This window comes from Lithobates pipiens, unplaced genomic scaffold, assembly GCF_037356315.1.
Source record: "Lithobates pipiens isolate NorthernLeopardFrog02 unplaced genomic scaffold, aLitPip1_a1.2 Scaffold_8, whole genome shotgun sequence".
In the NCBI taxonomy this organism is placed as follows: domain Eukaryota; kingdom Metazoa; phylum Chordata; class Amphibia; order Anura; family Ranidae; genus Lithobates; species Lithobates pipiens.
The window spans coordinates 128,154,846-128,171,730 of record NW_027507903.1 but is presented as its reverse complement, the minus strand read 5'-3'; the positions used below and the strand labels follow the sequence as shown (position 1 = coordinate 128,171,730).

At 42.9% G+C, this 16,885-nt stretch overlaps 1 protein-coding gene across 3 annotated transcripts in view; it reads right to left on the bottom strand.

Annotated features, from left to right (window-relative positions):
• Nucleotides 1–242: 242 nt before the first annotated feature.
• The window catches only part of TYMP (thymidine phosphorylase), a 61,020-nt gene continuing 44,377 nt past the window's right edge, over nucleotides 243–16,885 (bottom strand). For all 3 annotated transcript variants that reach the window (XM_077470085.1, XM_077470086.1, XM_077470084.1), the window contains 6 exons: nucleotides 16,163–16,292; nucleotides 6,786–6,904; nucleotides 6,436–6,598; nucleotides 3,885–4,097; nucleotides 1,559–1,699; nucleotides 243–629 (listed from right to left, as the gene is read on the bottom strand). In XM_077470085.1, coding sequence (XP_077326211.1) covers nucleotides 436–629; nucleotides 1,559–1,699; nucleotides 3,885–4,097; nucleotides 6,436–6,598; nucleotides 6,786–6,904; nucleotides 16,163–16,292 — 960 coding nt within the window. In that variant the 3' untranslated portion in view covers nucleotides 243–435. The remainder of the gene's footprint in view (nucleotides 630–1,558; nucleotides 1,700–3,884; nucleotides 4,098–6,435; nucleotides 6,599–6,785; nucleotides 6,905–16,162; nucleotides 16,293–16,885) is intronic.

Genomic DNA, 16,885 nt, shown 5'->3' with positions numbered 1-16,885 from the left:
ATTCTGTGGTTTCTGATAGCATCACTGGGCATAATTGTTGATTTAAGTTTTGGTAGCACTAATGAACTTTCACATACACTTACCTATTACACAATAACATAATAACTTTTTTTTTTTTTTTTTGCACTTTTGGTTATTATAGTAGCACGAGACCCCCGTTATTGGGCACAATGCTTATAACAATTTTTTTTAGCTAAATGCACGGATAAGTAATAATTTTTTAACACTAATGAGCAAAGAGTTTTGTGAATTGATATATATAGCAAATGTAAAGGTATAGCGCCAACTCTACCCGATTTTCCTTTCATATCCTAATAGCCCCACCCGCTTTTGGGGGGGCATACCAAGTAGAGGTAGCTCTTACCCTATATTATTTTAATATTATTTTAGTATTATTCCAACACCATTCTATAGGGCAATCTCATCCTATTTTCTTCAGTTATTTGCCTTCTCTCTCTGCACTGTGGTATCATTTCCTTGTTTCTTGTCATGAGAAACAATGATATCCCTGATTAAAGATGGTGGTGTAAATGCAGGCCGGTCTGTGATGCAAAGGGCATTTTGGAGGGCCTGTCTCTGTGTGTCATGAAGAGGAGGTTTCTCATAATGAATCCTGATCCAAGGAAACCCTAGAAGAAAGAAAACAGGTTTTAGTCAACAGATGGTGTATCTTTCTTTCTGAAAAACAAAAAAACAAAGTTAGAAGGGTAAACTTTTCATCAAGTATAGGAGCCAACGAAAAAAAATGGTATTGGAAGATTTGTAGAGTGTGTAAATTACACTCACTCGCTCCTTTAAAGGTTGTGGAGATGCGACCTCATGTCACAGGTGCAAATGAGCAGTGTATGCCTGATTTTGGTAGGCTTGCTAATTGTACCCCTGTGTGCTGGTTTCATAATCATCCCAGGAACAGAGGTCAGTGCTCAGACTTGGAGACAGCTCCGTCCGGCAGACAGGAAGTGTGGTCTGGGAGGGTCGTACTAGGAGACGGCTCCAGGAGAAATAGACCGGAGATCTCGGAGTCTAAGGCTGCAGGTGGCAACCTGTGTGTGCGCATCTGCAGCAGGCAGATGTGACCCATGACCAAAACAGCACAAAGCTGGCAGTGAGTAACCCAGGAGGCTATAGTTTGTATTTATACAGTGATGGTGGAACCCCCTCCGCGCGGGACGAATATTGTTTGTTTGAACTTTTTCGTTATCTGAACATCTCCCTGGACAATTAGTTTGAGAATTTTGTTTTTAAAACAAACCTTTTTTTATTGTATAACATTTTTAATAAAGACGTTTATTTTTATAATTGATGGAACAATGCTTATTAGACCCAAGGAGGTACACCTAAAGTCCCAAATGACTATTTATGTTTATATACTCTCTCTTTCAGGGATGGTACCTCCTTAGGGTAAGAGTTGAATTACACTCCCATACACGATATATTGACCACACTGGATTTTGCTGTGTTCCAGACATGGAGAAGGAGGAGATTTGTGCATATTACTTGAAGTATACAGAGTATTCTGACTTCTGTCATCATAATACTGTCTATGACTTCCTTTTACCTTTCTCTACATGTTGTCCCACTTTTACCAGGATTTCTGCTCCAATATTGTGATTAATTACATCGGTTGCCTTTTTCCTCCCAGCTCCCAGTGCATTTAGGATTTCAGCGATGGGTCTGGCCCGAATCAGCTCCACTGTCCCTAGAAACAGACAAAAATAAGCAAATAATATTAAGAAATATTCAAGATGTGAAATGCATTTATTAAGCAGGAATGTGGATTTTTTCAGAGTTCTCATAAATGATTCATACCCTATGGTGTACTTTGCTGACATAAAAACAAACATTTACATATAAAGGTGAGTAACTGAAATGATCTTACATTATATCCTATATGAGCTCCGTGTGAATTTCTATAAAATATATAAGGTGTTGATTGGTACCAAATCAGCCATTCGTAGTAAATGCAGATACACGTTAAATAGCCAGACAGGATGGCTGCATTGTTTTTGGGTCACATAAATTCTGCATGACTTCATACTCTGTAATGGTTTTACACAAAACAGCAAGTAATGGTGAGGCCTCTGTGCTGTCCATCCGCTACGTGCAACTTCACATGCTTCACACGTAGCCTTTCATACAGCTTAGCATCAGTCAATGCACAAATACACCCAATGCATCAGACTTAGTTGTAAAATCAATCTCTGCCATATAAAAAATGCTTATTTTCTCCAGGTTTTTAAGTATATTGCAACAAAAGGTAGGTAGTAGGATTTTAAATACCCCTCCAGTGATCACACAAGTACACTTATGTAAGAAAAAATATGTACAAAATCTTTATTTTAACAATAAAATATTTAAAAAACACATGTCAAATTGTCATGGCTTGCATACTGATACCAGCAAAACATTATCTACTACAACCATGTATAGCTGTTTGTCAAGATGAGGAACGCAGCTTCTTCAGGACCAGTTAAATGTGCATGATCACAAAAGTGGATTCTTTTTCTGGAAGATTTCAATTTATATACTTTTCATGCATCGTGTAACTATACCACACAGTATACAGAGATGTACTGGTGGAATATCCAGTGAGGTATAGTCTCGCCGGCCCATGGGAGAAAGATCATTACCAATGTAGAGCTCTTCATACAGAAATACCCCAAAGTCTCCACATGGTGTGGTAGTATGTAGTAGGTAGTAACCCTTTTCCAGCTAGCTAGCTAGCAAGTATCATTCAATATGTTACAAACTCTTAAGTGATAAAGAAACTATACTGTCTGTATATATACAATGAATCCCCAGTGCATCAAGCCTCACATATTTTATTTACGTGCATTACACAGGCAGCTGCCAATCAGTGTATTCTGACAGCAGCACCCCATGTCTGGGCTGGGGGAATTTCTCCATCTACCTAATTTGTGTACAAGCTGCCCGCTAGCTGAATAAAAAAAACTATCTATGGCCTAGTGTCTGATGAAAACTGAATCTAAACTAAAGGAACATGGAAGAGAAGGGAGGGTCAAGGTTGAACTGATATAACTAGCACAAAACAAAGGAAGAAAGCAAAGAAATATACAATAACGAGTCGTATAGGCCCTTGATACACAATTCTCAACGATGCAATGCTATCCAATACAAGGGCAGTAAAATATGTACAGGTGGGCTCATGTATGGTATATTGAAACCAGGCATATCTGTAGCGATCATTTGAAAATGCCTCAGTGATGCCATGCACACACGATTTGAATTTTGGTTGGAAAAGACTTTTCCCGACGGAATTCTGACGGGATTTCACTCAAGCTGTCTTGCATACACACAGTCACACCAAATTCCGCCCGCCAAGAACGCGGTGATGTACAACACCTACGTCGGGACTAGAAAGAGGAAGTTCAATAGCCAGTAGCCAATAGCTTCCATCTCCTAGTTGAATCTGAGCATGCGTGAGTTTTTGCGCATCGGAATTGCATACACACGATCGGAATTTCCCATAGAAAGTTTTGCAGTTGGAAAAATTGAGAACGTGTTTTCAAATTTTTGCTGGCGGGAATTTGGCCAGCTAAATTCTGATGGAGCATACACACGGTCGCATTTTCCAATGAAAAGCTCTAATCGGTCTTTTGCTGGCTTAAATTCTGATCGTGTGTACGCGGCATAAGTGTAAAAAGCACAAAGAAATCCTGTTAATTGTCCTAATCCCTATTTAAAGTTAGATCTCAAAGGGAGCTGTATTGACAACTGCCTTGTAGACGAGATACCCGTAATGGTCAGATGGTAATACAGCTTATGGGAATCACAAATATTATGTGTAAAAAAAAGGTGGTACCTTCATATATCATACCTATATAACCACAGACAGGCATTGTGAGTGAGACAAATATGCTGACCTGTTGTCTGCGCTATCAGCTCTTCTATGTGAGATGCTTTTCCTAAATTGCTGTTAGAATTAAGACTCCTTGCTATGTCAGGCTGTACCCCTTGAGCTTCCATCATCTTTCGAAAACATTGCAAAGCTGATCCGTCATCCAACACTTTGGCAATTTTCTCAGCACCTTGTGATTCTGACACAGCCTGACCACAAAGCCAGAGGAGGTATCCACCTGTAGGCAGAGGGAAAAAGGATCTTCCTCAAATTGATTAGATACAGCTCAGTGAAGTTTAATATTTCACATATTCTTGCAGTGTTGGTTTCATAGGTGTGCGCAGGGGGTGTGCCTGGGCACACTGTAATCACTATGTGTGCTACCCATCAGTGCCAACCCTAGGGTCAGCGACACCTGGGTGCAGAAATATTCCTGCCCCCCATGGGCGTGGTCATCTTACTAACCCCTCCCCTTTACAAATGCTTCTATGGCAACGAGTCAATGGCACAACACCTAAGGATAATGCTCAACAGCTTATCACCAGTAATTGTAAACTTTTGAGTTTACAGTTGTTTCAGTAAGCCTAAACTGCAAGCATGCCAACCACATCCTGAATTTTACCAGCATTAACTAATCACAGCTCTACTACTTAGCAATGTAGGGATTTGGAAACAAGAAATTAACAACTTGAATGCAGTAAAAGTCTGCAGCTCCCATTGGCTCCTTCAACATTTCTAACACTGATGAAGGAAAATTAAATAATCCTTTCAAAGGACGTGTAAGCACTTAAATCATCACGACACCATGCTTGATATGATGTCAGGATGATTGAATTACATTATTTCTATTACTACATTGTAATATATAATGAAATCGGTGGGAACCCTGAGCTTGTCACTTGCCACAAAATGCAGCGTGCCACAGTCGCCTGCCACCAGATGCAGCCTGCCACTTGCCATCATTGCCTGTCCTTTGCCACCATTGCCTGCCACTTGCCACCACTCCCTGTCACTTGCCACCATTGCCTGCCACTTGACACAATTGCCTGTCACCAGATGCAGCCTGTGTCTTGCCACCATTGCCTGTCACAAGATGCAATGTGTCATGTGCCACCATTACCTGTCACCAAATGTCACTTGCCACGATTGCCTGCCAGAAGCTGCAGCGTGTCACTTGCTACCATTGCCTGCGATAAGATGCTGCATGTCACTTGCCACGATTGCCTGCCACAAGATGCTGTGTGCCACTTGCCACAATTGCCTGTCCCCAAATGCCACTTGCCACCACTGTCTGTCACCAGATGCAGGCTGTCACTTGCCAGTACTGCCTGCCTCAAGATGCAGCATGTTACTTGCCACCATTGCCTGCCACTTTCCACCACTGCCTGTCATCAGATGCAGTGTCAGGGTGTCATTGCCACCACTGCCTGCCACTTGCCATAATTGCCTGTCACTTTCCACCATTGTCTGTCTCCCCAGATTCAGTGTGTTACTCATAGCCTGGCTCACTCTCCCTCCCCTTCAGCTGGGCTTGTTGGGGGCTGCAGCTTCCCCCTAGGATTGCAATGGGCCCGCCAGTCCTCGGACTACATGTCCCATGATCCTCTTTTTTCCTCCTTTTTGTTTTTTTTTCCCCTGGCCAAGAGGGAGGAAACATAGTGGCCGACTGTCCTGGCAAGCGCCTCTTCTGAGAACAGCAGCATGAGGAGGAGAGGGAGGAGGGAAAGAAGAGCCTGCAGATGCTCTCTTTCCACACAGAGACACAGCCGCTCTGATCTCCTATTCTGCTGCCCACTGATAGAAGGCGGGAGGGGGAATGGGAAACAGAGCCCTCTTCTGATAGCAGCACTTTGAGCAGGGGGGGAGGGAGGCAGCACAGTTTTTCCTCCTCGGACCCGCTCTTCACTCCTATCATTTGCCGGCGGGGAGAGCAAGTGGGAGTGGGATCCGTGGCACCTGAGCTTCAGCGCCCCCTCCTCTGCCTCAGCTCATGGTGCCTGGGCACGTTGCACCATGAGCACCCACCTGGGATTGGCTCTGCTGCCCATTCCCCCTACTGACTGTGCCCCCCCCCCATTGATGTCCCCCCCCCCCCTGCCCAGCAGTGCTACTGGCTTCCCTCCTCTCCTCTCTTCCTAGGGGCTGCAGGGAGATATTTCAGGATGGAGAGCAGGGAAAGGGGCTAGTAAATATGTAATTTACTAGCCCCTTCATTTTCTAAATGAACTCAGTGAACACACTCAGTCACTGTGGCCATTCACAAAGGAAGCATAGTAAACTGTTTACTATGCTTCAGTTTGTGAATTAACAGGATGCCGCTCAGCACAGAGCACTTCCCATTCATCCACTGCCCCGTGCAGGTGAGGCTGCAGAGAATGTGTGTTTGAGCTTTGGGGTGCACTCCCTAATGCAATAGGCTGCGCACACCTTGGTTTACAGGCAAGCAGGCTGATATAACAAAAGTAGCTGTCTATGTGTTGGTTGGAGTCTAATAGTTGGACAGATATGTACATGTAAGGTTCTGCATCAGGCAGTATATTCTGTATACGTCCCACAATATGAATACATTTCCTGACCTGTGCGTGTGACAAGTTCCCTGAGATCTTCTGGCCCTTTTCCTTCCAGACATTTCAGTGCTTCAATAACTTCCAAACTGTTTCCAACACAATGACCAATAGGATTATCCATATTAGTTATTAAAGCAATTGTAGGGATTCCGAGAGAGACTCCTACACTCACCTGAGAAAGACACATATGTACATAAATGTATACATCTCACTGATGACAATAACTACAAAGAAGAGAGCTGGGAGGTTTACTGGATAAAACACAATACAGCAATCAAACTCTCTTCACGTGCTTTAGACTACAGTGCTCAACAATAAGGATACATAACACGGTTAGGAGTTTTGTAAGAAACACTTACAAGACTATGCGCCAACCTTCTTGCATCTTCAATGGTTGGGCTTTGAGCCGCTTCACCAAACTTGACATCAAGGATCAGTGCAGAAAGGCTTTCAGCCACCTTCTTGCTCATCACTGAGGCTGTGAAGAGATCAGCACCATGGACATTGTTATGGCTATATTGACTCACAGCATAGCTTTCTTAACGTTTTACAAAACCTACAACAGTAAAATCACTATACGCAGTAAAGTCTCTATATGCAGTAAAGCATGCTTGTTAAACTCAAGGGAGCACTCTGCACATGCTCAGTTTGGTGTGTATTGCTAGAGATTTTTTTTTATGGGAGAGTGCATGTGATCGGTGCCAATCAGCACTGCCCAGACAGAGGGTCAGGGGTCTTGTTGCCTCATAGGACAGTCGGAGTAGAAAGAAAACCCCTCCTACAAGCTTTAACCAGACACTGATAGAAATCACAAGACTGCTATATACTGCTGATGAGAAAATGTGTTTAGCAGTTTATATTTAATAAAAATATTTGTATTTCCATGTTCTGTGTACTGTGGGAGACCAGATATAGTGAATGCAGGGTCCTGGGTTTAGTAACACTACGTTTTTTATATCATCATTTCATTCACAAATCTAAAAACTAATGCCCCGTACACACGAGCGGACTTTTCAACATCCAAAGTCCGAAGGACCGAGTCCGTCAGACTATCCGATCGTGTGTGGGCTGCAACGGACTTTTGATTCGCCAAAGTCTGACGGACTTTAGAAATGAAGCATGCTTCAAATTTTCCCAAAGGAACTCCGCCGGACCCGGTCCCCTTCGAAAACTCCGCTCGTGTGTGTGCTACTCCGACGGACTAAAACCGACGCTAGGGCAGCTATTGGCTACTGGCTATGAACTTCCTTATTCGAGTCGGGTCGTACGTCATCACGTTCGAATCCGTCGGAGTTTAGTGTGATCGTGTGTGGCCAAGTCCGTTCGGCCGAAAAGTCTGTCAGAACTCCGGCGGAACTCCGGCGGAACTCCTTTCGAAGTCTGTCGGACATAAGTCCTCTCGTGTGTACGGGGCATAAGGGTTTATTTCCTCATTTAAGGATAGTGACTTTGTAACAGGACACGTAATTGGCTGAAGGACCAGAGAGAAGGTAGCTATAACTGTTTACTAAACAGGTGCAAAGTTAGAGTCAATAATTGGAAAATAGGCTCAGAATGGCAAAGAGCATGCATATACTGGAGAATATTGCAAAACATGGATTCTTCAAAGCAATGTCTCTATGGCTTAAAGGGGTTGTAAAGCTAAATGTTTTTTCACCTTAATGCATTCTATGCATTAAGGTGAAAAAACATCTGACAGTGCCTGCTCCCCCAACCCCCCCGTTTTACTTACCTCACCCCTCGAAAGTCCTGCACTCGTCCCCCGACGTCCTTTCCACCGTTCAGCCTGGCCGCTGATTGGCTGGAGTGGATGGATGGAAAGCAGCGCAGCCATTGGCTCGCGCTGCTATCAATCACATCCACTGACGCGGAGTGCCGGGGGGCGGGGCTGTGTGATACAGCGAGCAGCTATAGCCGCCGGCTGTATCACGGGAGCGCACCCGCAGATGCTTCTCACCATGCGAGGGAGCTCGCATGAACGTGAGAAGCATCTGAGGGAGGAAGCCGAGACATCCGCCGAGGGACCCCAGAAGAGCAGGTTCGGAGCCACTCTGTGCAAAACGAGCTGCACAGTGGAGGTAAGTATAACATGTTTTTTATTTAACCACTTGAGGACCGCCGTATTGCCATTGTACGTCAGCACAATGGCACAGGCAGGCATAATCACGTACATCTACGTGATTGCCTTCCAGCGGGTTCGGGGTCCGATCGGACCCCCTCCCGCTGGTTACGGCGGTCCGATTCGGTCCAGGAGCGCTCCGTGATGAGGGGATGGCCGTTGGTTTTCGGCCACCCCCTCTGGATCGCTCCTGGCCAATGAGAAGCTTCCTCCCCTGTGTATTGTTTACACAGGAAGGAGGAAGTGATGTCATTCTCCTCGGGGCGGTCTTTTTGACCGGACTACGAGGAGAACAGTAAAAGTAAGTGTGCACCAACACTACACTGACATGTAGGTACACACAGGCACACAAACCCCCCCCGATCCCCCCCCCCGATCGCCCCCCGATCCCCCCCCCGCCCCCCCTCCCCCCCAGTCACAGTGTCACTGATTGCATTGATCATTTCTTTACTGATCAATGCATTCAGTGTCAGTTGTGACAGTAAAAACTGTCAGGACAGTTAGTGTTAGGTCCAGGGTAGCCCCCTATCACCCCCCAATAAAGATTTAACCCCCTGATTGCCCCTAGAGTTAACCCTTTCACCCCCTTTTGCCAGTGTCACTAAGCGATCATTTTTCTGATCGCTGCATGTGTCGCTAGTGTCGCTAGGTAGCTAGTTATTTTTTTAGGTTCACCGCCAGGTTTTTATATCGCTAGGTACCCCGATATACTACCCAATAATGTTTTTAACCCCCTGATTGCCGCTAGTTAACCCTTTCACCCCCTTTTGCCAGTGTCACTAAGCGATCGTTTTTCTGATCGCTGCATTAGTGTCGCTACAGTCGCTAGGTAGCTAGTTATTTTTTTAGGTTCACCGCCAGGTTTTTATAGCGCTAGGTACCCCGATATACTACCCAATAATGTTTTTAACCCCCTGATTGCCGCTAGTTAACCCTTTCACCCCCTTTTGCCAGTGTCACTAAGCGATCATTTTTCTGATCGCTGCATGTGTCGCTAGGTAGCTAGTTATTTTTTTAGGTTCACCGCCAGGTTTTTATATCGCTAGGTACCCCGATATACTACCCAATAATGTTTTTAACCCCCTGATTGCCGCTAGTTAACCCTTTCACCCCCTTTTGCCAGTGTCACTAAGCGATCGTTTTTCTGATCGCTGCATTAGTGTCGCTACAGTCGCTAGGTAGCTAGTTATTTTTTTAGGTTCACCGCCAGGTTTTTATAGCGCTAGGTACCCCGATATACTACCCAATAATGGTTTTAACCCCCTGATTTCCGCTAGTTAACCCTTTCACCCCCTTTTGCCAGTGTCACTAAGCGATAATTTTTCTGAACGCTGCATCAGTGTCGCTAGTGTCGCTAGGTAGCTAGTTATTTTTTTAGGTTCACCGCCAGGTTTTTATAGCGCTAGGTACCCCGATATACTACCCAATAATGGTTTTAACCCCCTGATTGCTGCTAGTTAACCCTTTCACCCCCTTTCACCAGCGATCACAGTATAAGTGTCACTGGTGACGCTGGTTAGCCAGTTAGTTATTTAGGTTCCCCGTCAGGTTTTTATATAGCGCCAGGGACCCCCATATACTACCTAATAAAAATTTGAACCACCTGATTGCCCCTAGTTAACCCTTTCACCACTGATCACCGTATAAGTGTTACGGGTGACTCTGGTTAGTTTGTTTTTTATAGCATTTTATATTCAAATCCGGAAGGCAGTGCTTGGTTTTCAGGGTCCCGTACGTGGCTAGGCTCCCAAAAAGTCCCCCACATGTGGTATCCCCGTACTCGGGAGAAGCAGCAGAATTTATTTTGGGGTGTAATTTGACTTCTGCCCATAGCATGTGTGAGCAATATATCATTTAGTGACAACTTTGTGCAAAAAAAAAAAAGTTTGTAATATTCCCGCAACTTTTGGCAAAATATAAAATATTCCATGGACTCAACATGCCTCTCAGTAAATAGCTTGGGGTGTCTACTTTCCAAAATGGGGTCATTTGGGGGGGTTTTGTGCTATTTTGGCATTTTATGGCCTTCGAAACTGTGATAGGTAGTGAGGAGTTAAATCAAAAATTTGCACCCTTAGAAATCCTGAAGGTGGTGATTGGTTTTCGGGGTGCCGTGCGCGACTAGACTCCCAAAAAGTCCCACACATGTGGTATCCCCGTACTCGGGAGAAGCAGCAGAATGTATTTTGGGGTGCAATTCCACATATAACCATGGCATGTGTGAGCAATATATCATTTAGTGACAACTTTTTGTAAAAAAAATTTTTTTTTTTTTTTTTTTTCATTATTCAATCCCTTAGGACAAAAAAAATAAATATTCAATCGGCTCAACATACCCATCAGCAATTTCCTTGGGGTGTCTACTTTCCAAAATGGGGTCATTTTGGGGGGATTTGTACTGCCCTGCCATTTTAGCACCTCAAGAAATGAGATCGGCAGTCATAAATTAAAAGCTGTGTAAATTCCAGAAAATGTACTCTAGTTTGTAGACGCTATAACTTTTGCGCAAACCAAAAAATATTCGCTTATTGACATTTTTTTTACTAAAGACATGTGGCTGAATAAATTTTGCCCTCAATGTATGACTAAAATTTAGTTTATTCGATTTTTCTTATAACAAAAAGAAGAAAATATCTTTTTTTTTCAAAATTTTCGCTCTTTTTCCATTTATATCGCAAAAAAAAAAAATCGCAGAGGCAATCAAATACCATCAAAAGAAAGCTCTATTTGTGGGAAGAAAAGGACGCAAATTTCGTTTGGGTGCAATATTGCATGACCGCGCAATTACCAGTTAAAGCAGCGCAGTGCGAAATTGCAAAAAGACCTCTGGTCCTTAAGGTATTTATTGGTCCGAGGCTGAAGTGGTTAAAAAAATAAAAATAATTCTCTTTACAATCCCTTTAATTAGGGTAACATTTTGCTGCATAGTATAGTCTCTATAAGACCCCTTTCACACTGGGTCATTTTGCAGGCGATACAGTGCTAAAAATAGGGCCTGCAAACTGATCTGAGACTGCCGCTGCTGTGTCTCCTAAGGGAAAGCCCCGAGGGGTTCACACTGGAGGAGTGCGCTAGCAGGACAGTAAAAATAAGTCCTGCTAGCAGCATCTTTGGAGCGGTGAAGGATCGGTGTACCTTCATGCACTTTGCTTGTGTGTGTGTGGCGGAATCTGTTGTTAATGCTGATTGAAGACCAGTCTATGGCCAAATTTATGGAAAAGGGACATTCTTTCAAGGAAAGCGAGGGGTACATATAATGGGCAGAGAGAACAACTGGACAAGTGGTGTAAAAGAGTCTATCTACCTCAAACTGGAACAAGCATCCCTAAACAGGGGTGGTGGCATTCCACACTAACTGTCACCCACGTTTACTGCTGCTTTAAAATCTCTTTCCTGGCAATTTGATGTCAATTCACACCTTCAGCCATGTAACAGGACAATCAACGTGTCCCTGACTTAGTGGGAGGACTGGGATGGAGGTTCACAAAACTTTAAAGCCAGCCATACATGGATTGAAATTTGGCCAGTTCAGCAAGGACCGGCTGAATTTCTATTCATGTATGGGCAGGCTGATTGTACCCATCGGTTGACTTGTGTACAACAAGCTTGTCAGATCTTTGGCATGCAATTACTGTCGGTGGCTATAGCCACTAGAAATAATCCTTGTGTACTGGCGGCAGCCTGCGCACCCCCTCCCCCCCACTGGCAGAACACAATTACGTTGCGGGAGGCATTCCCCTATCAACACTGATTGTGTTGATGGGGGAATTAAATGAAAATCGAATCATGGGCTGCCTAACACCTCCCTGCATGTTCTTGGACAAATAACAGCTGCCGCAATACATTCCATTATGGTTGGCACAGGAGGCCTTGGAAGGACCAAAGAGAGCGGTTTGGATGATATTTTGAGACCGGTTAAAGATGTAGCTGGGGGCAGAGTTGTGGATGGCTTTGTAAGTTGTTGTCAGTATTTTGAATTTAATTTGTGGCATGAGCTGAAGCCAGTGGAGGGTTAAGATGATTGAGTTGCCATATGGCTATAAATGCTGAGGTATGTTCCTGATACCTAATGAAAAAAAAAAAACTAAATAGGATCAACAGGATGCAGCACACAAATACAAGACCTAAATACAAAATAAAACAGAAATAAGGGCACAGTCCACAGGACATGAGAAGAAACTGAATTATATAATATCGCTGCACCTGCTTTTTTATGATTATGTAAAATGATGAGACCAGAAAAAGACATCTCATGAAATGATGATATGTCCTCAAAGGGGTATGTTTTTTTTTTTTTTTTTTTTTTTTATAATTCATTAGGCCTGCACTACGTAGTTAAGCTTTTATCTGGGGCTGTCTGAAAGATCTCCCTGTCTGGGACTTTACTCTGGTTGATTTCAACAAGTCCATTTAAACTCCTGGAAAGGTTTTAATGAACTATAAAAAAAAAACTGTACCCCTTGAGGAAATCTTTTTAAAAAAAAATGGCAGCCAATGCCCACTTTGGTAGCAGGAAGATTCCTGAATCCTAAAGGCCTTTTGAGAAATAATGAACTAATCACAGGACATTTTATGCGATAGCTTTTTCTATTCTCATCATTTTACATCCAAAATCATAAAAAAGCAGGTACAGTGCCTTGAAAAAGTATTCATACCTCTTGAAACTTTCCACATTTTGATCATGTTACAACCAACAATGTAAATGTATTTTATTGGGATTTAATGTTATAGACCAACACAAAGTGGCACATAATTGTGAAGTGGAAGGAAAATGATAAATGGTTTTCCAAATGTTCTACAAATAAAAAGTGAAAAGTGTGGGGGGCGTTTGTATTCAGCCCCCCTGAGTCAATACTTCGTAGAACCACCTTTTGCTGCAATTACAGCTGCATGTATTTTTGGGTATGTCTCTACCAGCTTTGCACATCTAGAGAGTGACATTTTTGCCCATTCTTCAGATTTGATAAAGAGTATCTATGAACAGCAATTATCAAGTCTTGCCACAGATTCTCAAGTGGATTTAGGTCTGGACTTTGACTGGGCCATTCTAACACATTAATATGATTTGATCTAAACCATTCTATTGTAGCTCTGGCTGTATGTTGAGGGTCGTTCTGGAGGGTCGTTCTATGTTGAGGGTCCTGCTGGAAGGGGAACTTCTGCCTCAGTCTCAAGATTTTTGCCCTGATTTTCTACTAAGATTGCCCTGTATTTGGGTCCATCCATCTTCTCATCAACTCTGACCAGCTTCCCTGTCCCTGCTGAAAAAAAGCATCTCCACAGCCCGATACTACCACCACCATGTTTCATGGTAGGGATGGTGTGTTCAGGGTGATGTGCAGTGTTAGTTTTCTGCCACACATAGCGTTTTGCCTTTAGGCCAAAAAGTTCAATTTTGGTCTCATCTGACCAGAGCACCTTCTTCCGCATGTTTGTTGTGTCCCCCCACATGGCTTCTCACAAACTGCAAATGGGACTTCTTATAGCTTTTGTTCAACAATGGCTTTCTTCTTGTCACTCTTCCATAAAGGCCAGATTTCTCGAGTGCATGACAAATACTTGTCCTGTGGACAGATTTTCTCACCTGAGCTGTGGATGTCTGCAGCTCCTTCAGAGTTACCATGGGACTCTTGGCTGCTTCTCTGATAAATGCTCTCCTTGCCCGGCCTGTCAGTTTAGGTGGACGGCCATGTCTTGGTAGGTTTGCAGGTGTGCCATACTCTTTCCATCTTCGGATGATAAATTGAACAGTGCTCAGTGAGATTATCAAAGCTTGGGATATTATTTTTATAACCTAACCCTGCTTCAAACTTCTCCACAACTTTATCCCTGACCTGTCTAGTGTGTTCCTTGGCCTCCATGATGGCATTTGTTCACTAAGGTTATCTAACAAACCTCTGAGGGCTTCACAGAACAGTTGTAATTATACTGAGATTAAATTACACACAGGTGGACTCTATTTACTGATTCGGTGACTTCTGAAGGCAATTGGTTCCACTAGTTTTTAGTTAGGGGTATCAAAGTAAAGAGGGCTGAACACAAATGCACTCCACACTTTTCATATATTTATTTGTAAAAAAAAATTGAAAACCATTTATCATTTTCCTTCCACTTCACAATTATGTGCCAATTTGTGTTGGTCTATCACATGAAATCCCAATTAAAAAACATTTAAGTTTTTGGTTGTAACATGACAAAATGTGGAAAATCTTAAGGGGTATGAATACTTTTTTCAAGGGACTGTAAGTGTTATTACACAATGTGGTTTGCCTTTGCTCCACCTTATGTCCTCTGAGGTTACCATTGACTCCTTTTGTGACCGGCGAGCTGACTATGCTGCACTGAAATCCCAAGAAGCTTTGTCAGCTTTGCCTGAAATCTCCTCTGCAAGACAATGTCAGCACAACTTTCCTCAACTCCATAATTTTCATCACTCATTGCTCACCTTCTACACCAGCTGCCTGCGTTTATTTTTTACAGGGCAGCAGTGATGCCGTTTTCAGCCCACTATTGGATGTTGGGAAGAATCACCAGGTATTTTTTAGAATTTACATTAAATAAGAAATTGTGCAAGCATTATGGCCTGTACACACAATCTGAATATCGTAGAAAAATATCATCCGAGGAAGAATCGTACGATTCTCGGATTGTGTGTACACTACTTTCGACAGCTGATCATGACAGTTCATCCAATATTATTCGATTGGATATGCGCGAAAATTTTCCTCGTATGATTCCAGATCGTACGATTTTCGCTTAGTCAGTATAGTTGTCATCCAAAAATACAATACAAATACATTACAACACATGACAACACTTCTAATTTTTTTTCCTGTCGTACGGGAATTTTCGTGACTTTATTAACCTATTCAAATTCTAAGGGAAAAGGGTTGTACGATCTGTCGTACGATATTCGGATCGTGTGTACAGGCCATTGGAGAGCTGTGATGAACATTTTTTAGATATTGTATATACATATACTTTTCATTTTGAAAAAAAGGAAAAGATAAGTGTTTGAAAAATGTCTCTGTTTTCTACACAATACTTAGAGATTGCTATTTTAGCAAAGCCTAAAGGTTTTCTTTATCATAGTTTATATTAAGAGAAACTTCCCTCCCCTTTACATTTTTTTTTCTTCCCGATACCCTGACCACTAGGTTGTTCTTAAAAAATCATACTCATGGGCCCAGCAAATCCAGCATCTTCTAGTGTATCCTGCCACTCCATCAGTGCATTCCAGGTCCCACACTGCCATCTTTTCCTCCCATGTCATCACAAGGTCAACTTGCTGATTCTTGCAACTGCCCTCTTGTGCCCCTGCACTATCCTATCACAGGGTGCCCAAGACTGCCCCAAAGGCCTCCTGGGATGAGTGACGTGAGTATCCAAGCATGCTTTGGGAAGTACGGGGGATGCCATTCTAGCTTAGACAAGAAAGCTGGAAGCACAGGGCCAGGTCCCTCAAAAAAGTATTTTGAGATTTTTTTTTCAATGTGGATTAGGGTATGTAGAGTTTTTAAAGAGCGAGAGGGTCAGTTTTAATAGTGCACTATGTGCATATTTTAATAAACATCATTAGTAGACAAAAAGCTAACATTTGGTGTATGTTGCCGCTACCTGTTATGAGAGGCAAACTGTCCACTGTCGCTGTAACATCCCGCATCTCATAGAGTATCTTATCAGCTGGGACAAGATTTGCAGACTGCCCAACAATACAACAGCCAACAGAATGAAGGATTTCTAACATCTGCAAACATAATAGAAAGATTTACTGATAGATATAATAAACTAAACGACCTTACAGTACTCAGTTTAAAGTGGTTGTAAACCCCAGTCATGAAATATGAACAAAGCACATCATTATAGTGTGTACTTGTCTTAAATAAGAGCACTAAGTGTAATTTCTGTCTACTGCTTTATTCCTCTGCTATCACCATTAATCACTTCCGACAAGTTTTCCTGACATCAAGAGAAAAAAGTGACAGGGGAGGGATCTCCAGCTGATTGACAGCCTTAACTGTGTTTCTGTTTGTTGTATGAAGGGGGTGTGTCTCTTCCCTCTAATCAGCTCTCATACCTCTCCTCACTCCCCACCCCCTGTTTTCTGACAGCTCAGACAAGCTTTAAAAAATGTTGGGCTTTGAAGGGACATTGAGAAGAGAAGATTGCAGATAAACAGGTGCAACTTACAGTCAGGTCCATAGATATTGGGACATCAACACAATTTGAATCTGTTTGGCTCTATACACCACCGCAATGAATTTGAAATGAAACAGACAATATGAGCTTTAACTGCAGACGTTCAGCTTCAATTTGAGGGCATTTACATCCAAATCAGGT